The sequence below is a fragment of the Morus notabilis genome, unplaced genomic scaffold, assembly GCF_000414095.1.
Source record: "Morus notabilis unplaced genomic scaffold, ASM41409v2 Scaffold156, whole genome shotgun sequence".
Taxonomy (NCBI): Eukaryota; Viridiplantae; Streptophyta; class Magnoliopsida; order Rosales; family Moraceae; genus Morus; species Morus notabilis.
The window spans coordinates 816,416-842,491 of NW_010361538.1; the positions used below are offsets into that span (position 1 = coordinate 816,416).

General features: G+C 34.9%; 3 protein-coding genes and 1 non-coding gene across 4 annotated transcripts; 1 reads left to right on the forward strand and 3 right to left on the reverse strand.

Annotated features, from left to right (window-relative positions):
- Nucleotides 1-1,256: 1,256 nt before the first annotated feature.
- On the reverse strand, nucleotides 1,257-7,170 carry LOC21406341 (anaphase-promoting complex subunit 7). The gene is given in 19 exon segments (XM_024166861.1): nucleotides 1,257-1,851; nucleotides 1,937-1,997; nucleotides 2,340-2,569; nucleotides 2,700-2,845; nucleotides 2,982-3,075; nucleotides 3,175-3,219; nucleotides 3,296-3,496; nucleotides 3,598-3,648; nucleotides 4,023-4,096; nucleotides 4,598-4,643; nucleotides 4,891-4,950; nucleotides 5,078-5,162; nucleotides 5,290-5,402; nucleotides 5,625-5,687; nucleotides 5,829-5,960; nucleotides 6,712-6,762; nucleotides 6,838-6,873; nucleotides 6,875-6,907; nucleotides 7,016-7,170. Coding segments are annotated over 19 exon segments (1,677 nt in total). The 5' UTR covers nucleotides 7,085-7,170; the 3' UTR covers nucleotides 1,257-1,764.
- Nucleotides 7,171-11,619: 4,449 nt separating this feature from the next.
- On the forward strand, nucleotides 11,620-14,020 carry LOC21406342 (E3 ubiquitin-protein ligase Topors). Its single transcript, XM_024166901.1, has 5 exons — nucleotides 11,620-11,966; nucleotides 12,052-12,171; nucleotides 12,278-12,335; nucleotides 12,660-12,913; nucleotides 13,428-14,020. The coding sequence occupies exons 1-5, from the start codon at nucleotides 11,620-11,622 to the stop codon at nucleotides 13,489-13,491; spliced, it is 843 nt and encodes a 280-aa protein (XP_024022669.1). The 3' UTR covers nucleotides 13,492-14,020.
- Nucleotides 14,021-14,527: 507 nt separating this feature from the next.
- LOC21406343 (probable serine/threonine-protein phosphatase 2A regulatory subunit B'' subunit TON2) lies at nucleotides 14,528-20,798 on the reverse strand. Its single transcript, XM_024166840.1, has 12 exons — nucleotides 20,506-20,798; nucleotides 19,840-19,931; nucleotides 19,651-19,713; nucleotides 19,407-19,505; nucleotides 17,790-17,948; nucleotides 17,561-17,632; nucleotides 17,343-17,475; nucleotides 16,463-16,527; nucleotides 16,101-16,176; nucleotides 15,779-15,889; nucleotides 15,340-15,532; nucleotides 14,528-14,851 (listed from the first exon to the last, which is right to left on the reverse strand). Exons 1-12 carry the CDS (start codon nucleotides 20,654-20,656, stop codon nucleotides 14,614-14,616), a joined length of 1,452 nt encoding a protein of 483 aa, XP_024022608.1. The 5' UTR covers nucleotides 20,657-20,798; the 3' UTR covers nucleotides 14,528-14,613.
- Nucleotides 15,056-15,174, reverse strand: LOC112091978. Its single transcript, XR_002902381.1, has one exon. It is a non-coding gene; the product is annotated as a small nucleolar RNA snoR104 (small nucleolar RNA).
- Nucleotides 20,799-26,076: the final 5,278 nt, after the last annotated feature.

Sequence of the window (26,076 nt, forward strand, 5' to 3'; positions counted from 1 at the left end):
CTCGGTATTATACCGATTCCAAGATATTAGACAAGCTGATGCAGCTCCGAAAGTCTATGTTGGATGAGCTCAAGGAGCAATTGGAGAAGGCACAACAAAGCATGAAAAAGTTTACGGATGCCCACCGCCGCGATGTGCATTTTGCGCCGCCGGGCGATCTTGTTCTCCTCAAGCTTCGGCCTTACCGGTTGAAGTCCTTGGCCAAGAAGCTCAACGATAAGTTGGCACCCCAATACTATGGCCTTTTCGCGGTCAACGAAAAGATTGGACATGTTGCCTACCTTCTCACACTTCCGGAGGATGCTCGCATTCACCTGGTGTTTCATGTCTCTCAACTTAAAGCGTTAAGGGGAGACACTCCAGCCGCTCACCACTTGCCGCCACATCTCTCAAAGGAGCTCGAGCTTTTGGTCCGGCCCGCAGCCATCCTGCACGCATGTCGGGCTCAAGAGGGAGGACCACATGACTTGGACCTGCTCGTCCAATGGGACGGACTGCCTGAGTGGGAGGCCATGTGGGAGCCCCTGGTCGCACTCCACCAACAATTTCCCAATTTCAACCTTGGGGACAAGGTTGATCTTGAAGGGAGGGGGGGTATTGTTAGACCCCTACTGAAGCAAGTTTATACTAGGAGGGGCAAAAGGGGAAGAAAGCATAGGTTATGGGCCTGGGGGCAAATACTAAAAGTGGCTAGGAAGGGCTGATATGGCAAGGCTGCTGATAAGGGAGTACTTTGGGTGTAGGAATGAGCAGTAAGGGGTTAGTCAGCAGTTTTCATCTTCTAAGTTTGAGTGTGTTGCCGGAAACAGCTGGGAGTGCGGGAGAGCTTGAAATCTCCGATCTATCCTTTCTTTTTCAATGTAATTCGGTGTCCTTGGTTGATTGGATTAATAAAAATCTCCCTTATTACTCTCATTTTCTTGCTGTTTCTGGTGTGTGTGAGTGTGGAATTGGTGTTTGGTTGATTTTCTGAGCTAGGTACCTAACAATGTCTCAACTGGATTGTATGTTAAATTATTAGGTCAAGTACCGTTAACAGTACTGTTTCGTTTAACTTTGCAAACTTAAGCTATATTTGGAATTCATTTATTCGGAAGTACCTAATTCAATTTGGAATCCGGCAAAAATAAATAAATAAAAGTAAGCAACTTCATAGTTAGAATCCACCACAAACGGAATGAGGCAAGTTTTTCGGTATACTTGTAAAGCGAGGACAACAACGTAAAATAGTAGCTGCTCAAACAGATGCCATTTTATTACCACATTAAAATAATCAACAATGCCGATCTTCTTCATCGTCTTTGAGTTAAGAATGACTCAACTCATTTTATACAAGCTGTGACATGAAATCAACTTCAACAACAAAACATAAAATGAAAGACAAGCATGCAACAAAAATAGACGGAATTACAAATGACAGTGTTACCCAGCATGAGATGCACATCACTTTTTTCATGAAGATTAAATGACTCAGCAGCAGCCAACGGTCGATGTTCTTCGCCGTTCCTCATCTACTGATTCGGGTGTTTCACTTCATATTTATGCTAGAAATTTGTTTCAATCTCCTTGACACACTGGGTAGATATCAACGACAAACTTTTTGTTTCTCCAATCCTCTCTAAAACAGAAACTGAAAATAGCAGCTCAAAGGCGGCCTGCGATATGGAAATTCTCGTCAGTTCTCAGCTTGATCTGCCAACTGCCACATCTCATTTTCTCCTTTAAGCAAACTTCGCAAATATCTGTAATTGGATGGTATAGTTCTCATAAAAGGTCAGTCTCTTCTTGGTCCGCGTCGGCATCCTCAACCTCATTTTCTTCATCATCTTCAGGTGCATCCGGATCGACCCCCTACAAAACAACAAACTTTTAAAATCACAATCTAGCTCAACCGGCTTATGATTATTGCCATGGAACACTAAAGTTGAAGCAAAACCTTCATCTGTTTCTCTAAGCGCTCTAACCCCTTTTTTGCAGCTTCATTCTGCAGGTTGATCCTGCAACGCATGATGAAAAAAATGTGAGCATCTATGACAAGAATTCGTCCACATATCATACGATCAACATTTAGTGTAATTTGGGACATCCTATAGTAATAAATAGCTCCCCCGTGATATAATGTAACATTTGAAGTCAAATGATAGAAAACTAAATGCCTTTGTTTCTGGATTACCTTGTATAGTTGCACATAAATTTCCAATGGCCCTAGCACCTAATTCTTCTTCAGAGTTTCTCATACCCCAGAAAGCCCATAAAAAATTCTCAATGGGATAGCAGACTTTTGAGTCCGAAGAGAAAGCAAGTAATTTCAGATCACTTGTATACAAGGGTTAACGTACCTCAAAGCAGCTTGATAATGAGACAATGCATCCTGCAACATATTTGTTGCAGCAAATACTTGGGCTAGTTTTACGTGAAGGGAGTCATCGGCCCAGTCCTTGAGATATCGTTCAAGCAGAGTTACAGCGTCTCCATTTCGCCCTTCAATAACATGGAGCTCAGCCAGAGCTAGTGCAGCTCCAAGGTAACCAGGTTCCAGCCTAAGGGCTGATTCATAGAACTTTTTGGCCTGTAGCAAGTTTAACTTCAATGTAAATGTCTCAAATCAACACAAGAGTTAAACTGTACTTATGAACCGATGCTGTAAACTCTACTTATGAACTGATGCTGTAATAATGTTTTGCTATTTTTACTTTTACCTTCTCCCTGCCACCAGAGTTACTAGCATGTACATCACCTACTAGTTTTAGAGCCTTTGCAGATTGAGGCATGGCTTTCATTGCCTCCCTAGCAGCATAAAGAGCCTCTTTGATTTTAGAGAGAGCCAAATAAGAATGAACCAAACCTAACACAAATGAGTAACCTATCATTTCAAGGACTTACGAATTCTTGATTATTCTTCATTTATAAAAGGATCCATAAAGCCTTACAAACCAAATAAAGACATGAAAGACAAGGGGCCTTCTGCTGACAAATCATACCTTGATAAGAACGAATATCAGGTCTCAACTCTTGAGCTACCCTGAAAGCAACCACAGCTGCTTCTGGTCGCTTCAGAGTCAACAACAGGTTACCCTGAGGAGATTAATTGTAGTGAGCATTAATTTTAATATTAAAGAGTCTCCGTACGACAACTTTCAGTTTCATTAGGAAAATTAAGATTTACAAAGGTACCTTCATTATATAACCTGGTATGTGCCTCTCATCTATTCGTATGCTCTGATTGCAAAGAAAGATAATGTCAGATGTCTAACAAAAAAAAGGAAGTCAATTTCAGCTAACTAAACAAACCAACCTTGTCAGCATAGGATAAAGCTCCTCTCTCATCTTTCCTTTCCCACAGGACAGACAATGCTACAAAAACTTCTGGCCTCGTAGGATCAGTAACCAACAAATCGTGCACCAATTTGTTTAGCTTTGAGGAGTCTGACTTTATCTTTAGAAGCATTGCATACTCATCCATGTAAGTTACCAGATATGGATCAATGGAGCGAGCCTGAAATGACCATAAAGCTAAAAAATTAGATATAATTCTTTGGCTAAGAAAGAGGGGGGAAAAAAAGGTGTTGCCTCAATAAAACGTCATGTTATTGTTACCTTTTCGAAATTCATTATGGCCTCATCGTTCTTTCCAATGATTGCTTCAACCTTCAATTTCGTTATTCATATAAAAAGACAAGTCAAGATGCTTTGGTTCCTCTCTTCAAAGAACGAGCAAAATATAACTTTTAGTACTTATTGACTGTAAGTAATCGGAGTAAAACACATCTATTTCCAGTATAGTGCAACTCTTTTATGTTTCTTTACAGTGACACCGAATACACAATTCGTTTCTCATTATCTCTTAAATGAAAAATTCATACAGAAAACTACCTTCATAAGCAAGCCAAAATATCAAAATTTGTTTAGTTCTCAATTGTACAACTTATATTCCATTTTTATCATGAAGTAAAATAAAAAGGTAAACAATTCTAGTGAATAAAAGGAGCTTCACAGAGAACACTACTAAATAAATTTCGAACCTTCGCAGTCTCAAGTAATAAGTGTATGTTATTTGGAAAACGTTGTAAAAGATCTGAAAACAATTCCAGACCACCTGCAAACACACATTAAAAACAAAAAGGCTGTAGTTAAAAGGAAAAGAAAACAAAAGGGCTGTAGTTAAAAGGAAAAGAAAACAAAAGGATTAAAAATATTCATCATTCATCAGATGTAAGATGTACTTGAAGCAAAAGATAAATATATATATATATATATAAAGGACAAAAAATATTCATCAATCATTAAATACTCATGAGGAACAGAAGAAAGATCGTGGTTTAAAGAAAACTCATGACACCATAATGTAAACCAGTCAATAAAGGAGAAATTTCCAGTTTAATTTACACCAAGTCTCCTTTTACCATTTCTTCGCTTGAGGTGAAAGAAAACGTGATGTATATAGCTAATGCCAACACGTAACAGATTAGATTTCTGATGCATACGTACTTGACTTTTAGCATATCATTTCACGACACACTAGGCAGATATTCTCCATTTTTCATACAGACACTCACAAATGGAGCCAACCCTCAAACTGAAGAAATATTTCTTTTACCTTTGTAGTCATTTGAAGCAATGCAACACTGAGCTTCAGCATACCGCTGCACAAAATAGTGGAGTATGAACACGTGAGAAGATTTATATATTGAGATCAATAGCCCAAATGAAAATATTTTGCAAGGAGAATGTTTGGATTTGTAGACTGAAGGTTTATGACTCTGGTATTGAAGCAACTCAGAACAATTTTCTACTGCTTCATAATAATGCAAGTCCCATTGATGATTGACTTTAAATGTCAAAACGTGAAAGGGGAAAAGAAAAAAATCAGCAACCTTGTCCAATACTTACTTGAAGCCAACGACTTGAGTCAAAACAATCAAATGGAACCCTCGCACTTCTGTTTGGAGTCTGGATTAAAGCGTACAAAGATAATAAATATCATCAATAACAGAAGAGAACATAGTTTTACAAGTCCTATAAATAAATTATTCAATCAGAAAATAAGTTGCTCTGTGCCAGTGCTTCATAAACAAACCTGAGGAAACAATGAAACGATGTCTTTGACAGAAACTCCAAGCTCTGCTAATGCTATAATAGCCTCAATTACATAAGGGCACTGCCTGTCATCAAGGCATAAAAGTGAACAACATAATTGTTAAATAAAATCCATAAATTATTCTAGAGCCTAAAAGAAAAAAAAAAATAATCTCCTATTCCAAATAAAATGATTGGAAAACTAAAACAAACCTTAGGCATTCTTTATAACATGTAATAGCAGAACGATTATTTCTGGAATATCGATAAAGCTTTCCCATTAAAAGATTCATCTGCAAGTTTCTGCCTTTGTTAATTTGCTCCATCTGCGAAGTAATGGGGTTCCAAAAACTATAAGCTCATAGAAAAGGAAAGAAAACAACTATCAAGCAAAAACCATAAAATAACATAAGAATTTCAAGATCTCCAAATATCGCAATGGAACATTCGGAGTGAAAATGAAATACTCTATGCAATCTGACAAAAGTTGTCCCAAGTTTCTTCTTCATTAAATAATCCATCTAACAAGAATGCGTGGGCCTACATACCTCAGCAAGAGCCAGCCTGTTCTCGCTTAAAGAACAATGACAAGATGCAATTTTGAACTTCACCTGTCAGATGCACATCATATCAAAACAAGAGAATCTCTGCATGAGTAATCTTAATCTTAGAACACATAACAAATAAATATACTATCACGCTAAAATAAGCTCAAACGAACAAAAGTCCAAAGGAAAAAAAAAAGGGTCTACCTCATTTTCATTAATTGCTGAAATGTTAAAAGAATTCGGAGAAGAGGACCTGTTCGACGACAATGCACTTCTAGTACTGGTCGAATTTTGTTTTGCAGTCTTGTAATATTGCAATGCTTGCTTGTACGTATGCTGCCAACAAAACCAAACAAATATAATAAACAATATATATCATAACTTTTAGTGAGTGAAGCCTAATTATTGTCCAAATTATACTAATGTAGGGAGGCGCCTGTTTCGGGTCATGAGAGGTTAGAGAAAAACACGTAGTCTAATAGGCGTGAGGCGTGTGATTTCTCTTACAATATTCTTCTTGTTCATAGTGAAATTCCGCAGCGACTAAAAGTGAATGTAGCTCTCACATTAAGGATGTAACACCAGAAATCTTGTGTGCACTTATTTGTTTTTCCTCGGTTTTATTGCTCTTAAAAGTAAAGGATTAGAGCATCTAATTCTTAAAATAGGTTCGAGACCGAATTGCAGCAGTCTAAATTTACAAAACTTCATACATGGCAGATAGAGAAGAGAATTATTCTAGATACTTGAAAATTAACATAGGCTCGAGACCGAATTGCAGCAGTCTAAATTTACAAAACTTCATAAATGGCAGATAGAGAATTATTCTAGATACTTGAAAACTCTTCAGCAACATATGACGTAGTAGTATCATAAAACTAAGTACACAAATATATATATATATATATATATATATATATATATTTAACAATCTAAGTAAAAATAGGAGGTTTAATCTTGTATCTAAAGAGTTTCAATCATACGAAATGGGTCAATTCAAAACAAGATTTGATAATAACTACCAACAATTATAACTATCATAATAATAATAATTAATTAAAGCTTTCTAAATTTTTTTTTTCCTTACAATCGCTCGGCGATATTCCCTCTCCCGAAACAATGCATCACCGAGTAGCACCTGAAGATATCCAGAAGCAATTTTTTAAAAAAATTAAAAAAAAAAAAATGAAAGTGAAGTTGGAGATAGTTTTACCAAGCTTTCAGCTTTGAGGTGTAGATTGGTCTCGGAAATTCGCAGCAGGTGACGATACAAGAAAGCAACCCTATTCAAAAAAATAAAAATAAAAATAAAATTAAACAGCTCTATTCAAGCGAAACTCTACAAGCAAAAAAGACCCCAAAAAAAAACAGAGAGAAAAAGAAAGATTTACGAGCATTTGAGCTGAGTTGTGGAGGCCGAGGTCGATAAGAGTAGAGATTTGATCCTTTGGAACGTCCATTTTTGCGAGAGAAGAAAGTTAATACTGAGAAGAGAAAAACCAAAAAAAAAAAAAGAGTGGTTTTCGTTTTGTTGATGAAAAAATTTGAACCAATTTGTGGTTTGTTTGTTTATTGAATGCGACACATCAAAATTGAAATGAATCCCCACACAAAACCTCTCTCTCTCCTCTCCCTTTCTCTCTCTTAATACCCCAACAGCACAGCACCGGTTCGCTACCTACTTACTTCTGCAGTTCTGGAGTCCAAAAACGGCAGTGTTTTGGTTGGTCTCGTCTTTTGTCTTCAGCAAAACGACAGCGTTGACGGTCCCTCTCTACTCTGGATTAGAGTTCTTTGGTTTAGTTCGTTGATTTAAGTTTTTAATTCGAGTTAAGATATGATTTTATTTGAAAGCTTTTTATTGTAATAAAAAAGTTAAATGTGACTGTTTCTGAAAGTTTTTTACTGTAACAAAACTCAAATTCTAAACTCAAATCGATAAAATAAACGAGGCCTAAGTTCCACTTTTAATCAATGCACTTTCATAAAATTGTATTTTTATGAATCATCTTAATATTATTATTATTATTATTATTATTATTTTGAATTTATAGATAGGGGATTGTCAAATGTGAATTTAGTGGTAAGCAATGGCCGTTCGGTTCGCTAATTCGAGTTTTTAATTCGAGTTGAGATGTGATGTTATGTGAGAGTTTTTTACTGTAGCAAAAAAGTTAGATGTGACTGTTTCTGAGAGCTTTTTATTGTAGCAAAACTCAAATTTTAAACTCAAATCAGCGCAAAGAACGGGGCCATATGTATGCAAACTATAGCTTAAACCTATTATTATGAAATCCGGTTTAGCTTAATTTTTTTTTTTAGCTACTAATACTTTTCCCCCCTTTTTTTTTAATCTTGTGAATTTTAAATCTTTTTAATAATATATATTTAAAAAACTTTAATATTAAAGGCCTCGTTCATTTCATCGATTCGAGTTTTCAGTTTTAAGTTTTTACAGTAAAAAGCTCTCAGAAAATGTCACATCTAACTTTTTTTGCTACAGTAAAAATTTCTCAAAAAATGTCACATCTCAACTCGAATTGAAAACTCAAATCCGAAAAGTGAACGAGGAAAAAAAGTTGCGTTTACTAGTACAAAAATAACAACTAAATGTTCATTAAAAAAAATCAACTAAATGCGAGTGAGTTAATGTCGGAGAAAATTATAACAAATGTGAGATCCCTAAAACATCATCATCATCATCATTATGAATACTGATAACTAATACAAAAAAATACTTTAAAAAACTTCAAAATCCTAAAGTTCAACTATTTCAAACGAAAATTGTCTATAGTCGACAACTGAATTTGGCTACACACTTCAATAAATACACAATTTAGAGGATTACAAACTAATGAGAAAATTGGTAGATAAATGTTTTTACTTAATAAATTAGTGCATGAGAAAATTGTTAAATTTACCATACATGATTCTAAATTTTAACATTTTGCTTTTGGTTCATATTTTTTTTTACTAATATAATTATTTAACTAAAAAATGATATTAATAAAAAATAACGGGTAAAAATTCATACCCATTCACCCTTAAATAGGATTTGTGCCTCTTTTTTCCATTAATAATTCTAATTGAGATAATGAGAAGAGATAGAGAAAAATGTTAAACTTATCTTTAGTGTGCATGTGTTTCAATTTTTACTCCTTACTCTTAATTAATACCCTTTTGACTAGTATTGTTATTTGACTAGAAATCAGTGAGCTAATATTTATGGGGCTAATATTTATGGGACATTATCAAAGGGGTATTTATCTCATTTTCTCAATCAAATATTAGAGCATTTCCAATACAATACAAATATTGATGTGTCAATTGCAAATTTAACATTTAAGTATAAAAGACACTCTTCAATATAATACTATTGTTGTGTCAAATTTCTTAGATGTTATACTTTTTGACAAATTTTTCACCAAGTATAGCATATAGAAAATTTGACATTTGATTACTATTGGCTGAAATATTTATTTTTTCATGTAATTATTACAACTTTTACATTTTATAATTAAAATTTTAAAAATAAAAGTATTCTTTTACAACTTTCAAAGCTTAATGATTATGAAAAAATGTAGATTTAGCATTTCAAATAGCATTATGCATTGAAGTACATACCATATTATACTTTTTAATGTTAAATATACAATTGGTATTAGTATTTGCATTAGGGTAATATTGACAAATACCTTTGAAAGTGCATGAGTCAGCTTTATTTTGATTTATAACCTTTTTAGTCAAATAATTACACTAACAAAAGAGTATCTATCAAGAATAAGGGGTAAAAGTCCATACTCATAGTTGGTTTTCGAAATAATTTTGGATGCGGAAGCGTGTGTTTAGCGGATCGTATATAACAAAAATTGTCATAAAACTTTGAGATACTCTATATATTACATTAATTTATGCATGAATAAATTAATCAAATTAATTTATTTACCTAGCAGACGATTAGGACGATAACTTGATTTCTTTGACCTCGAACGTTCTTTGCTCCAAGCTAGTTTAGAATACCTGAATCTTCATCGTCAATTCTTAGAATCTACGAAGACATGTGTGTGAACATACTTAAAACAAAACGAGATTAGCAAATAAACACTCAAAGATTTCTACGAACACCAACACATGCACAACGTGGAATATTTAGAGAAAAATTTCCTTCCCACACTCTATAGAAACCGGGCACTAATGCTAGGAGAAAGCAAAAATTATGTTCTCTAAATTTATACAATCTCCTATTTATAAAGTAGTAGTCAGACTCCTAGAAAAATTATAATCTTTATTTTCAAGATAAAACTTGATAATTATCTCACACTTCTAATTTAATTTTTGAAACAAAATCCACTCTCCCTTATCCACATGTTGGCCGACCACCACAAGGAAATTCCTCCATGTGGTAGATGCATACTGTAGATAAAGAATAGGACAAAATTCTGCATTTATCCTGCAGTCTAATTTTGACTCAAATTCAAATTTCAATTTAAGTCAAACTTAAATCAATTTAAATTTCAAATTAGACAACATCAAATAAGTTAATTAGATAATTTAAAGAGCAAGCAACTGAATCACAAAGGGATTCACATTGTGTTGCGCGTTCACACTACACCTTCACATGTGTGTTTCAAAATTCAAATTTAAATTTAAATAATCACATTATTTAATTTATAATTAATTCTCAATTAATTATTCTAAAGAGTTTTATTTTAGAATTCCATAATTCTAAAATTCTCATTTTGCCCTTAGTGTCTTGTAGGATTACAAGGACGATGCGGGGACTCATGTACCTATAATTCTGAGCTCTAATAAAATTAATAATTAATTAAACTTTTTAATTAATTAATTAATTATATTAATTCCAAAAGTTATTCCACTATAAATTTGGAATTGCACTCTCGTAATTGTAGACATAAATTACTTCTAAACTATGAAGTGTCCATTTGATATAGTCATTACATATAGATCAATCCTCCATATATAATTCATAATTAGAGCTAGATGAAATCCGTTAACCTCTCTAAATATATCTTTATTCTTGAGTACCATTGATTCTCTAATGGACAACAATTCATAAAACAAATTCATAAATCGGAGCTCCTACTGATCCAAATACTGAATCAACTCTCAAGAGAATTATTTATCTACTTCTTTCTTAAGAAGGAATGGATTTCATCTCGTATAATAACATTCTCGGCTACTCACTTATCATGTCTCAAAAATACAAAGAATATGATTCAACATCTCAGAATCCGTACCGAGTAAATCAAAAGACACAAATCCATAAATAAAAGTCTGCTAATAACTCAGGATTAAGATCATTCTATATATGACCATAGATAGACTCAATTAGAATTTCTATACTTAACAGAAATTATTAGAAATTCATATTGTGTCTGTAAGCATATTCCACATAATCTCATTATGCGTAATATACACTTATTCAATATCTCGTCATATTTACAGCGCGAATAACATCGTACCATTCTTAATGGGAATGACATGTATTAGTAATGCTTTAATTAAAGATTCTGAACTTTAATTTAATTCATTACGAACGTTGTTTTGATTATTATCCTTAAATATTATCATATCGTATATAACACTTATATATAATATTTAAGATCACATAAATAATTATAAAATTTTCACTTATATTCATAAAATATTAATTAATATATGAACATAAAATAATAAATAAACTCTTTTATTTAATAAATAATAAATATCATATTATATCTTATATTTCTACGGTACTATTCCCATACTTATACACTCTCTAAGTACAAATTCTTCATTTTTTCTATCTATTCTCTATCTCTTTCTCTCCTCCTAAGTTCTTAAAATGACCCCTGAACCAAGAAATAGTAGGCCCAGCCCATAGGCGTTGTCAATGAGCCCAGATAAGAACCGCCTGTAGCCTATCGGCCCAATTCAGGCCATAAATAACTCTTTCCATTCTCCAATATCACCGAAGTCAAAAGACTCCAAACTCATGGAATGCTCATCGTTTTCCCGAACGTCACCGTCGAGAAAAACGAAGTTTCTCCGGCGAATAATTTCGCCGGCGATCCGAGGGCAATATTGTCCAATTTGCCTGGAATACCTCCATGGACGGACCTCTGCGGTGCTCACGGCGTGCAACCACGCCTACTGCGAGCATTGCATTCGCAAGTGGAGCTTCTTCAGACGAAAATGCCCTCTCTGCAACTCCGATTTCGACTCTTGGTTCTCCCGCATCAGCTTCTCTTCTGGAAAGTTCCATCGACACCGCTTACCGCCTCTCGAAACAACAAGTTCTAGAAACTTCCGCTTCGAAGAAGAAGAAGAACGTCCTCGAAGGTCCGAGCTTTTTGTTTCGATAATTAGCTTCTGGTCTTTTGGATTTGTCGGAATTACAATTTCGAACCTTTCTGTTATTTTTTAGGATCGCGATAAATTCTTCTCGGCGGCGAACGACGCCGGTGCCGTGGCGGCGGTCGTTTGGACGGCTGGGATCTGTCGGTGCTGACGTCATTGCTCAGAGAAAACTTCAATGGCGTGCGAGGTTTGTCTCTTATGAATTCAATCTTTCTTCTCACGCTTTAAGCTGAAAAAGATTGTTGCTAATTTAGCAATTTTTTTTAATATATATATATATATATTTGTTTCAGCATATACGAGCGACGTTTGAAAGCTGTTCCTTTAACATCAGTAGACCGTGTTGAACAGGTATTTTTACTGTCACAGAAAATGTGCCCTTTTAGTCCTGGAAAGAAACAAAATACGTGTTTTGACATTTTTCTCTCATTGTTTTCCGAGGGGAGAAAATTTATAAGAGAAAACTCAGAGAACAAGTTGTTCTTGTTGTTTTCTGAAAACCATAACTAATGTGAAGCAATTTTATATAGTGTGTTTATAGACGTATATTCATGTATAATATTTACATACAATACATTTGTTATACGTCTAGAACTTAAAAGTACACACAAATACGTATACATGAATTCACATGTATATAGGTCTTATGTTCGAAACCTGTCTTTGAAACTTTAGAATGTATCGGGAAATAGTGGTGCGAGGGAAAGGATATTGAGGAGAATAGAGCCGTGGGTTCGAAGGGAGCTACAAGCTGTGCTTGGTGACCCAGATCCATCTGTGATTGTTCATGTGGCGACTTCACTTTACATTGCGACCCTTGAAAAGAAGGTTCATTGCTCTTCTGGACAGCCCGGTCAAGGAGATCAGTTCCTCACGGAATTACGTGCATTCGTGCTTGACAAAACCGACCTTTTTTGGCATGAATTCAGGTAAAATTGAAATTGAGTGCGAAGTAACTTTGCTGGCCTTTCATTTGATGCTTTAAGAGAATTTAGTTTGCGTATGTATGATTGACCTTCGAATGTATGGCTACTCGAAGCCTGTCTTGTGCTCTCATTGATTGAATGGGTTGTAAGAAGTTTGCTTCCCTTGATGAGTAACATATGCAGTTTTTTATTGGGTCACACGGGGTCATTTGGAGACGGAGGGTTGAAAATGATATAAAGATTTAGAAACTGACAAGCAACTGCAACATATTGGTGAAAACAGTAACCAACCCAACCTCCTCCTGCTATGTCTGTTTTGAGTTTTTGTTATAACAAGTCTCATCTCGTAGGTGCAACCGAGTCTTGATTTTGCAGTTTCATTACTACTCGATGTTTCGTCATTCTCATTTGCTTTTCTTTATTCTTTACGGAAGCACAATTTCTTGACTAATTTCCTTTTGCTTCATCGATTCTGTTGACTATTTGTTTACTTACCGGGACATAATTTTTCCTCCAGATGTTTTGCGGAGAGTTCATTTACCATGGAAACATATGATGCAGTGGTTGAATATACGCAGTAGATTGGTAAACTGGAGCAGCATTATTTCAATTTGCAAGTGCTGGAAATGGCATCAGAAAAACAGGGTTCTTTATCAGTTGGAATTTAAGCCTCTATGGAAGCCTCTTTCCAAAGAAAGTTTTTCATCCTTCTTAAGCTTCTGTTATGGAAATCATGATCCAATTGGAGCATTTTTTTTTATGGTTCTGCTTCTACCACTGCAAGCAAAATGAAGATCGTTTGCGGGAGCGGAGAATAATTTGCAGGATAATTTGCTTGCAATCTAAAAATCAGCTTTGCTGGTTTAGGAATTAAAGGAGGCTCAACAGTCCACATTCCAAGCTTTGGAAGAGCTTATTGGAACCCATGGAAAATGGGGAAGGCCTTATGGTGAAGAGCAATGGATGGTCTCGTAACAAGAGCAAATCTGAACATTTTTATTCCGTGTTAAATGCACTTGGCATGATAGGGGAAGAAAGATCAAACCGTAATAAGAAAAGTAATTGGTTTAAATTATATTGCTTTTCTCAGTGTTTAATTGTTTTTGAAACGGACAGCAATTCATTTTTCTTTCTACTATTTGCTAACTAAAAATTTTGTCAATTTAAGTATCATAAAGTATCTTTGTGCATAGTTGAATAATTGGTGAGTCGATAAGTACATAAATAAATAGTTAACCGGAAAACATTCAACAATACAAAACAGGGGTTGGGATTATTGACATTTTTTTTTCAGTGAAAGTAGAAATCTTTTCCTTTTAGTTTTGTGAACATGCACTTAATTCATTTGTATAGTTTTACTATTGTGTATGAGAAAGATAGAAGCCGGATTTGAAGAATTTAAGACCCGTTTAGTTCACTAATTTGAGTTGAGATGTAATTTTATATGAAAACTTTTTATTGTAGTAAAAAAAATTAAATATGACTATTTTTGAGAATTTTTTACTGTAACAAAATTTTAATTTTAAACTCGAATTGGTGAAATGAACGGAGTCTTATTACTTTCAATACCACAAAACTGTTAATATATAACTCAAAAATATAACACTATTTTGCACATCACATCAACATACACATTAATATAAGACGATCAAAGTTAAGGTCCAGAAAACCAGTCATGTTAGTAAAAGAAAGAAATTCAGTCATCATTCTTCTTCAGGCTCTTCCTCCTCTTGCAGAAGATTTTCTCTGTTGTCGTGTGCCCAGAAACCGCGCACATCTATTAGCATGCTGGCTACCGTCCCACCTTGTTTGCATCCTAATAAATCAGCCAATGTAACTTTTAGTGGATCTGCAGGCTTGACCATGTCCCATATTTCATCCCTAACATCCTCGATGCACAGTTCATAGTTCCCGCCTTCAATCCATTTTTGATGCACGTCCCTGTTTCACAAGCAAAACAAATAAATCAATCAATCAATTTAAAATGATGTTAGTAAGGAAAATGATGCATGAAAAAAAAGTTTTCATAACACAATTTAAAACATAACTTGTCAGGGGGAAAATTTGAGATGAAACAGTAATTTGAGTTTTATATCATTGCAGACTGAAACTATAATTAACGAGTTCTAGGAATAAAAAAGCGATTCATGTCTCTGGCAATCTGAGACTCGTAGAACTTGCTCAAGCACTACAAGTAGGAAAAAAGCAGAGCTTCTCTGTAGGAAGGTCGTATCAGATAACATCTCAATTATTGGATGCTCCCCTTCTTTGCTTCCATATTTGGGCTTGAACCCATCTGGTCTTTGAAGATGGTTATTAGAATAACCTCTTTGAAAACCACTTTAGCAATCCAGCAAACAACGTAAACAAACTAGAGAATCGAAAATATTACCGTCTAATAGTTAAATGCAATAATATAGATTATTTACCTGAAAAGAGTGTGGATATCTGCAGTTGTAAGATAACCTCTTCCTTGAAGATCAAGACACCGAAACAAATATGTCAATCCTTCTGGTGTATCTTTATTTTCTAATGCAAGGACGAAGTCCAAAAAGCATTCAAAGTCCATCTCCCTTGCACTGGCCCCACCACCTTTGCCGCGTCCAACATGTTCATCAAAAACTATAGGCAACACATTGAAAGGAAAGAATGAATAAAACATAACAAACCTAATAATGCATACAAACATAAGCAGTTCCTAGAAATACATTATATGGAATACAGAAGTTTCACAAGTTCAGCTCATAGATTCAATAGAGAATTCAACAGCAGTTCCCTTAGGGACACAGCCTAAGATGGACCCCTACACGGTGGACTGACTGGCACGGTCTGACCAGCATCTCTAGAAGGTATTTAATTCACACATACCTCTCTCAATGAAAATGTCAGTTAGTGTCCCATCTGCATATTCACGAAGCGCCTGCTTGCTCAATGTTCCGTGACCTCCGTTCATATCTTTAGCAAGTGCAAGAAACATGTCTGCAGAAAGAAGTTTGGAGTCGATCATATTAATCCACTGATAGCCAAATTAAGCTTCTTGAATAAAAAGCAAAATGTCTAACCTAAAAGGCAGCATAAACATATCAAGCATTGAATAATGACCAGTTAGGAAAAAAAAAGAAACAGGTTACGATGACGGAAATGGAACCATGAGACACGCAATAAAACAAAGGATGTGAATTGTGCCCACCACAGATGCGCTGCGCAGATGTCAGTGAGAACCAGTTTTCAGCTTGTTCGGTATCAGTGACTTCTTCTTCACTTTCCTGTTTTTAGAAGAGCATTAAAACAACATTACAGCCAAAAGTACAATTTGAAAAAAAAAAAAAAAAAACACACACACACACAAACATAAAGTACAGATTGACAGGGAAAAGAAAAAAAAAAAAAAACAAACAAAACAAAACAAAAGTACGGTTCAATGAAGTTGCAGCACAGAGACTTTCAAGCAGCCCGGAAAAAAAATAGCAAATGCAACACAAGATAAAACTTTCGTTTCTTTTTTCCCTTGTACAAAAGACTACTGTTTGCTTTGTCATGAGAAAAATTTACCTGGTGCAGTTCCATCAGTTCTTGTAGGCAGTTACTTAACAAAATTTTCTTTATACAGGCTTTTCCTGTAAACAGAACTAATTGTCAGGGGCTGTGGCAAGCAATAGATGTAAAACAAAACTACAATTCCACTAGTCAACTTGAAAGATAAATCTTGCTACTTTTTTCTTACTTTGAATGTTTAGATCCAAGGTGTCTTAATTCTTAATAATAATAGCTTATGCAGAACCAGAAGCGAAAAAATGGACAAATTCTATTAAACGCAAAATCAACAAAACAATCACAAGGATAAAGCAGAGCAATATTATCATGGAAAAAAAACTGCAGCTAACAATTAAGAAAAAATAACCAACAGGAAAAAAAATAATACGGGCATTTACTGATTCAAATAATACCTCAAACTAACAACAATTTCTTACAGGGAAAAATACCCTACACATCTGCCATGTTCTTTCAGAATACCACATTTGCCCCTTCTTTCATACAAATGTCTAGATTGTTCCCTATAACTATAAATGCTGTTAATCAAAAAGTATTCATTGCCTTTTGAAGGGGGTTGCGTTGCCGTCAGGGTGGGGGGACTTAGCTTTTTGGTTTCTTCCTTTGTCATTATTATTATTATTATTTTTATAATTTTAATACTTTCAATTTTTAAAATTTACTTTATTTAACTTTTTAGTTATTTAATGTTTAAAGAAGTATTTAATATAGATGAGTAAAACTAGCCTTGGTATTTTCAAATTTTAACTGGTCCAAAGGATAATTTTTGGACCATTTTAAAATCACAAGGGATATTTCAGACATTTGTATAATAAGATGGGCAAACAAGCCATGGGACTTTTAGGGTATTTTCCCTACTTATAATGAAACAACAACCAACCTCGTCTCTGAGGGTCGCAAAAGAAGAAGAACTTCCGTGCAGCTATGCGGCAATATGTTCCAACAAAGGCTGCAGGCATATCACGTAGTTGTGCTAGATTAGGTATAAGACCATGTATATATTGCTGCATTTCCTGAAAATGGATGGAAATATTATTATGAGAATAAGAGGTGAGAACTAACAAAAAAGCATCACAACAATAAGTCAGTACTTAGTACCTGTGGTTGAAGGAAGCCATCAGAGTCCTCGTCAATCTCACTCATATCAATTCTGGCCTGCGTAAGTGAAACCTGAACAGAAAAGTATAGTTAGCTGCAATCCTATGCAAAACAACTAACAATCACAGTTTGTGAACTTTAGTAAAAAACCAACAGCAAGTGCAACAACTTTGATGCTTTGGTCATATAAAAGAAAATTTTCAGATAAGCCAATTGTTGAAGAGCCCACCGTTCGCATCACATAAAGGTAGAATGGCAGAATGGCAATTCTTCCTTGTTCATCTTTCTCGAACTTCATAAAATTTGAAGGGCTGAAAAAACGCCTACACTTGGGGCCTATTTGCTCAGTACATATAGATTGAATATGGCAAAAGTCTTCATAATTCATCTGCAACATGAAAAGAAAAGAACTTATTAGAATCAGTACGTAAATGTCTATTTTAAGATGATAAAGTACAACATATGATATCATAAATTATCATTACATCACAGGATAAAAATTTTGAGATATGAGGGTGCATTTGGTTGCAGTGGGGGAATGTAATGGGAATGGGAATTGTAATGGTAATGGGAATGGGAATGGTAATGGTAATGGGAATGGTAATGGTAATAGAATGCAAAAGAAAGGACATTCTTGTGTTTGGTTAAAATTTTATGAATACCATGAAAAGGAGTGTATCTATTTTTGTTTGGACAAAACTACCCCTATCTTTAATATGTTTATATGCAACTACTGTTAATTTATCCATCTTTTTTGGTTTTTTATTTTTTGAGAACATTTTTTTGGTTTTAAATCAAAACGTTTCTTTAGCATTCAAACATCAAAACAGATAAGTTTTTTCTTTCACTTAAAATTATTAATTAATAAAAGAAGAAAGACATCAAAGTGCTAACGATCTCATCACTGACCCAATACAATCGTATGTACAAAAAACATCTTATACCCATTACAGAAGATAAACATCTCAGACCCACTCTATCTCTAGATTTTGAAGCAAGATGGCGATGGTGACATTCAACATCTCCCTCTTCGGGAGCTCTACGTTACTCGTTTCTGGGCGACAAGCTGCTAGATCTAGCCGATCTGGGCGATTAGCAACAGAGGAGGGAGAAGCGACGAGCTCGGCGCTCAGGCGGCAGGAGAAACAGATGCCGTCAGAAGCAGAAGGCTGGTGGCTTTTTCGATGTGGCAGTGAGGGCGGAGGAAGGTTGCGTGGGCGAGGAAGGCTCGTCGGAACAACTATAGAGCTTAGACTAGTGTGGGTAGGAGGAGAACGGGGAGAGCTTTGCCAACGACGACGAGATGAGTGCCAACAGTTGGGTGAGAAGTTGAGCCCACGACCTTGGGCAGGAAAATCAACCAAGGTGTAATTTTTAGGACGAAATGTGGGAATGTTAATCGTGGAAAAACAATTAATCAACCCAGGGAATGGCCTTTCCTCCCATCTCAGGTGGTAATGACAATTCCACTAAAGCGGTGGAAAAGTCATTCACGTGGAATGGCTATTTAAAGTATTAAAAGCCAACCAAACATCAAAATACAACACCATTCCTTTCCTTTCCCCCCAACCAAACGCACCCTGAAGGATCATTAAAAAAATGGAAGAAGAAGAAGAAAGAATATAGAATCCGCAGTTCATGAAATGCAGCACGCGCCCCCAAGCAAAATTGTCTAGCAGAAAAGGATACCAAGCAAAACATCAAGGAATCAGCAATACATAATAGAATATCTTTTTTTGGCCTCTGTATCAGACATACTTAGAATATCTTTTATTCGTTTAACTCAAATAATTTCGTTGAGTATTGTAGAGTAACAGATCAAAATAAAAAACTGTATGCTACTTGCCTTTTCTGCCCCAGTTGCATCATCTATCACACAATTTTCCCTCAAGCAAACCCACATTACATCCAGATCATCAGTATTTAGCAAAAGATCTGATTGCTTCTGCATAAACAATGGAAGAGTGTCAGATGACAAGCATCACCCCAAACACTTTGAAAGATAAAAACACACAAGAGTAAGCAAGATCAGAGCAACCCAAAAAAATAAATAAATAACAGAGTAAGCAAGACACAAACCCAAACAATACCTTTAAAAAACGACATTTTGCCAGTCGCTGGACTTTGCTACTGATAGATCCTTCTTCAGGTTTCTGAAACAAAAGAAAACACAACTTTTGATTTTCCAAAGGCGGAGTAAAAGCAAATATTGGCTTATAAATCCACGCCATATGGTAATAGCTTAGCAATTCAGTTTAAGTCACAATACTAATACATGCCTTCTTATAGAAACTTGGAATCGTGCCCGCTGCAGCACTTTTTTGCTGCTTCTCTTTGAAAATATCCAGCAAGATTCTCTTTGTTTCGAGCTCTTCAAAAGTGGGAGATAAAAATTTAGATATATTGTGAATTAAAACATGAGACTCAATCTGCACACGCACCCAACTTACATTTCTCCAAAAATAACAAAAAGCAAAAAGACCAAGTCTGTTTTGCATAAGAGATAACTGTAGAGTGTAGTGTATTAATGGAAGCTAGAAACCAAAAAGAGTTTGTAGTCTCTAACATTCAAACAAAATGGGTTCCCTCAAAGATAAAAGTGTGTGCTCACACACGTATGAATCTACCAAAAACCAAATGATCAACCCTAAGTCCACTTGAAATTCGGAGCAGATTCTCAAGTATGCACCGAACGAACAAGACGAACACTCAGAATTCACCATGCACTATCTTTCTTTGTTAAGAAATAAAGGCAAGACTTTACAATCCAAGAACCTTAAGACGTCTAGAAGTATCCAAATTGAAATTTAAAGGAAATTTAAAACACCGATTTTTAACTTCACCGAAGATTAACAAGCTGTCACCTAGAAGTATCCAAATTGAAATTCTACGAACAAAATAAACCAAATTCTCGAAAAGAATCGTGGACATAGAATTGTGCATACCCATCAGAGCCTCGGGTCCAAGTCCAACGCCTGATCCGATGTATCTGCGGAGGTTTCGGACCCACGGCATGGAAGAAGCTGGCGGGATCTTCCTCTGCGCCGCCGCCGCCACCGCCTCGTGGCTTTCCCCATCGCTCGAACCACTGTACATGGCCGAGTCGCCGAGTCCCCCAGCTCAATCAACTCGGACAGACTCAGAACCCTAAATTATCTTCACAAAATGCGAAGAAAAGGAAACCCTAGAAACCAGAGGTTCAAATCTAACTCCGCTCGAAACCCCTCTCTCTCTCTGGTCGGTGAACTTCCGATTAGTCAGTAATGGATTTTGCTTAAAATCAAATAGAGCTCCCATAAGTTTTTTCAATTTACGAATACCTCCTCTATGGTTTCAGTAATTGTGCTTCTTCCCATCTTTTTTCTTTTCTTTTCCTTTTTTTGGGTGGGATTTTTTGCAATGCATATTATTAAAAGTTAAAAATTTAGGGCTTGTTCTTTTGAGTAAAAAACTAAAAAAAAAAAAGTAACTCGAGTTACAATTTTATTCGAGTTCATGTTCTTTTAAGTTTAAACTCGAGTTTAAACTCGAGTTTATGACTAAAACTCGAGTTCAAGTTTCCCCTTCAACTCGAGTTCAGAAACTCGAACTCAAATTAATGAACATTATTTTTTCTATTCTTAAAAATGCTATAACTTTTTCGTTTTAATTCTGATTGAGATGATTTTTTTTCTATGCGTTGACAACGAAAATACGAATAAAACCCGACCCATATATCATATTAAAATTTTTCATCAGCATTGAGTTTTTATTAAAATACTATCTAAATACAAATTCAAGTTTTGACTCACTCAAAAAGATTCTTATCTCAAATCATAACTCAAATGTACACAACTAAACACAAACTCAAGTTACAAGTTCAATTACAACTCGAGTTACAACTTTATTCGAGTTCATGTTCTTTTAAGTTTAAACTTGAGTTTAAACTCGAGTTCAAACTCGAGTTTATGACTAAAACTCGAGTTTAAGTTTCCCCTTCAACTCGAGTTCAGAAACTCAAACTTAAATGAACAATATTTTTTATATTCTTAAAAATGCTATAACTTTTTCGTTTTAATTTTGATTGAGATGATTTTTTTTCTATGCGTTGACAACGAAAATACGAATAAAACCCGACCCATATATCATATTAAAATTTTTCATCAGCATTGAGTTTTTATTAAAATATTATCTAAATACAAATTTAAGTTTTGACTCGCTCAAACACAAACTCAAAAAGATTCTTATCTCAAATCATAACTCAAATGTATACAACCAAACACAAACTCAAGAATTATACTCAAGTTAAACTCCAAAAGAACAAGCCCTTAATGTATGTTCTGCTACAGTGTTTTTTTCTCACAAAAAATTTGAATTTCAAAAATCATAATTAAGAATCTTGGTTTAAACCATGGTTTGAACTCATATACCAAGCGAGCTATAAATAAATAATTAGCCTTCCTCCTCTTAACAGGTCTTTTGCGATGAATAGTTAGAGTATGTAACAAGGGGGAAGCGCTTGAGACTTTTTTCACGCTGCCGATTTATCGTGCGTTTAGTTAGTGTATTCGTGTCATGATTTGAATCATAGTTCGTAGTTCACTGCAGTATTTTTTTCACAAAAAATACACGTAAAACGAAAATAATTCTGAATCATGATTCTGAATCCATTAACCAAATGTTCACATTCGTTAGTCTTTAATGGGGTTAAGATGACTTGTTTTGTCTCACAATACAAATAGATATGACTCAATGCACACATTAATTAGTGTGCCCCCCTTTTGGTCACACTCAAAGGTAGCTATGGCTCATTAATCCTCTGTATTTTTTTTTTCCACCAAAAAGATAATTAATATCAGAGCAAACACTTGTTACCACGTCCAGAACCCAAATTCGAGTCGTCATTAAAATGAAGGTTGTTTAAACCTACTTACTCGCGGTGCCAAGATAGACCACTTGATTATGGAGTGGTTAGTTAGCTCAATTTTTGTTTGTGACTAGCCCCCTGAAGCGGTATATGGGACCCACTTTTCGTGGCGTTTTTATTATTGTGTTAAAAATAAGTTGAACTATAATGCAACATAATTTTAAGTAATTAGAACTTAGAGCCTCTTCTTCTCAACAATCTACACCCTTTTTTTTTTTTTAGTTCCTAACATGCTAGTTGAGGCATAGTGATTTAAACTTGTTGCATTTTCATAACACTAACCTTGAAGGAATTGAGGTTAACAATCTCATATCCAACTTTCCTTTTATTTTATCATACTTTCTCCTTTAGACTCAGATAGAGTCAGTTTCTAAATATTAATTTTGGTTTAATAACTTTTATTATAAATTAAACAGTTAAAAAATAAGAATCTACCGATAGTTTATTTTTTTTAGTTATTCGATAAACTTCCTTACTTTATTGTTAAAAAAAACTGGCAGGACTGCTTATTTTTCATTTGAATCTGAATCACGCTGCTTGATTGGACTTCTTAACGATTTATCATAGTTTCCCATTGAGCAGTCAACATCTCATTTCCCTAGAAAGACAAACATCTCGTTAGGTACACCTACCATTTTATATTGGTATGTTCTTTCTAATCAAATGTAGAAACAAGGTATTGAAAGTTTTAGGACCATTTATTGAATGTTTGATTAGAAGAATCATAGTTCATAGTTCGTTATAGTATTTTTTCTCATAAAAAATACACATAAATAAAAAATAGTTCTAATCACATGATTATAATTCATGAACCAAACGTCTTATTAGTTTACTGATTCGAGTTTTTTATTTGAGTTGAGATGTGATTTTATGTGTGTGTTTTTTTTTCTGTAGTAAAAAAATTAGATGCTATTGTTTCTGAGAGTTTTTTTACTATAGTGAAACTCGAATTCTAAACTCGAATCGGTGAAATGAACATGGCTTAAATATCATATCTCGATATGTATTTTAACTAGTATTGGAGCACAATTATATTGTTCAATTCATGATAACGTCATTATGTCTAAATTAATAGCGATGCCTAACTATTTGTTTTAGAGCTTTAATTTAGCAGATTGAGTATCAAATAGAAATTTTGGAATAACCAAATAGAATTTTCATTTTCACATCAAATCCATCTAACTAGATAACGATATAAGAGTACTATTTTTGGTTGTTGTTTAGCTGATTTATTGGTATCATAATGTTTGTCCCTACATACTCGTATATGTATATATATGTATATATATATATATATACATATTTATATATAGGCTTATATATATATACACATATTTATATATAGGCTTTCTATTCTAGTTATTAGAGCAATGTGAATATCATCTTGCATGCGTCACAATTTTGTAAAACTAAAATTTTGTTTCGTCCTAATCTTTTCACTACTAACAAGTTATATTTCAATTTCACGATGCCATGAATAATTTTTCATGTATGTGTCATTTTTCTAATGGTATCATTAATATTGTTACACTAATATTACAATTATTTTTTCTTTTGGAATCCATACGTACTACTTGACGACAAAAGGCCATTGAACAACATGCAATACATGACAAATTCCCCATTCATTTTTTTGCTATTTTAAAAATATTGGATGGAGATTGGAGAGGACATAAAGTAAATGCAAGTTGTGGTAAAGAAAGGTCTAATCTTACATAGTAAATCCTAAAGCCATTAATAGGACTAGAAACACTTTTTTATGTCTAGGGCACAAGTCCCTTCTTGGAATAATTGCCCCCACACCCATGTGGAAATCCTTCAAAACCGGCACCCTAGTCACAAAAAGCTCTTTGCAACTTTCCACAATCACATTTCTTATCTAAATATGGGAGATTTTGTGGTAAGTGTCGGGGTCCGGTAGATCTGAAAGGTATGACGCGGCGATGATGTGCATGTGTAAGTATTTGACTCGTTGGTGGCGGTTCTAATATTGTTAAAGTACTTAATGGGCCTTTGAAGTAGACAACGATGGTAGGACCTCCAACGGTTGTGTGGTTCGCTTAGGCCCAAATTAGGCCGAAGAACACGTGTTCTAGGACCTTCTTCATTGCTAAAATCATGAAAACATTCCTGAAAAAAAATGTTAGAAAATCCAAAAAAAAATAATAATGAAGAACTTCGCGAATAAATAATGGTGGGAGGAGTGATCACGTAGTTGATGGAGGAGGTGAATTGAGAGGTGGATAAAGCTTTTTGATGGAGAAGGGCTCCAAAAGCAGTTTTCGAGCTGCTTTGGAGGCTTTGAATATGTAGCTTTGCTGGTGTATAAGGCGCTGATGTAGAAAATGATACGTAGGAGTCTGGTGAAAGAGCTTCGAAAGCAAATGCAAGTTGTTCTGAGAGCGTGGAGACAGCACTCCCTCTGACGGTAGACGAGAGTGACTCCGAGGTTGGAGGCTTGAATACTTTCAGGAAAGTATGAAGATAACTCTTAGAACACTCTCACGTGGTATTGGAAGAGGATTAAAAAGTATTCTTGAGGGGTTTCTAAGGAGGTCAACACTTAGAAACTATGAAGTTCCTCAAGAACTTGAAGAAGACTCCAAGTCTTTGTAGCAAAAGACTCAATGAAAGCACTCAAATGGAGAATTTCAGCACTCTGATGTGTTTTTTGATGTGCAGGTGTGTTGGTGATGAAATGAAGAAGGTGAGGGGTATTTATAGGAGTAAATGGGAGTGCTTCACAGTTGTTCTGACGGAGGTCTGAACACTCATTTCCATTTGGAAAAAGTCTATCATGAGCCTTTCTTAGTTTGACAAAGATATGGTCCGGAAATGGAATGGAAGATTATGGAATGGAAGAAACGGCAACGGGTGTCGGAGCATTCCCATTCGGAGGAAAAGTGTCAGATAACCTAAGCGGGTTTCTAATTGGGTCAAATTAAGGACAAATGGGCCTACGTGATCACTCATGGTCCACCAAATCACAACTCATATGAGTTCTCCGAGTGTGACTTGAGTCTACGAAACGAGCCCAATGGTGTCGCGTGACACAAAGGATTAAGCCTGAACTCTTAATGGGCCTGGTGCGAATTCAGGTATTAACAGTAAGAAACATTATTTATTTATTATAATGAATTGTTTGTTATATGATATTGGTATATTCTGGAATATTAAATGAAAACACTGCCTTAATTATATATACAACATGAAAAATATTTAGAAGCACCACTGATTATAAACGTCATCACCAATAAAAAGTGGGTTGTATTTATGAGTCCCATAATATAAAACTCATCTTTTATTAGTGAATGGTGCTTAGCACCACCGGTACCTTATAATAATGCTCATACAACATATCGTAGGCCAATATTGTAATATATTTTATGTGTATCAACAAAAACCCACGTGGTAATATAGTTGTAAAATTGTAAAAATATGCTGCATTATTAACAACACCCACGTAGAATTTGAATACTATCATTGAGTTTAACAAACTTTAGATCTTCTTATTTATTGTTCTAATAGGTTGAAGATGTGAAATTTAGCAGTAGTACGGCCTATTGTGCAGTGCTATTGCAGAAACATTGCAGGGATGGAGTGGGGCCAT

Excerpts from the sequence above, each read along its gene's own strand:
- LOC21406343 (XM_024166840.1), bottom strand. The coding sequence starts at position 20,656 with ATGTACAGTGGTTCGAGCGATGGGGAAAGCCACGAGGCGGTGGCGGCG. Across the intron at positions 19,714-19,839 it reads TTCCAAGTTTCTATAAGAAG|AAACCTGAAGAAGGATCTAT; the intron begins GCATGTATTAGT and ends CTTTTGTTTCAG. Across the intron at positions 15,890-16,100 it reads ATCTGCGCAGCGCATCTGTG|ACATGTTTCTTGCACTTGCT; the intron begins GTGGGCACAATT and ends TTCTTTCTGCAG.
- LOC21406342 (XM_024166901.1), top strand. The coding sequence starts at position 11,620 with ATGGAATGCTCATCGTTTTCCCGAACGTCACCGTCGAGAAAAACGAAG. Across the intron at positions 11,967-12,051 it reads GAAGAAGAACGTCCTCGAAG|GATCGCGATAAATTCTTCTC; the intron begins GTCCGAGCTTTT and ends GTTATTTTTTAG. Across the intron at positions 12,914-13,427 it reads CTTTTTTGGCATGAATTCAG|ATGTTTTGCGGAGAGTTCAT; the intron begins GTAAAATTGAAA and ends TTTTTCCTCCAG.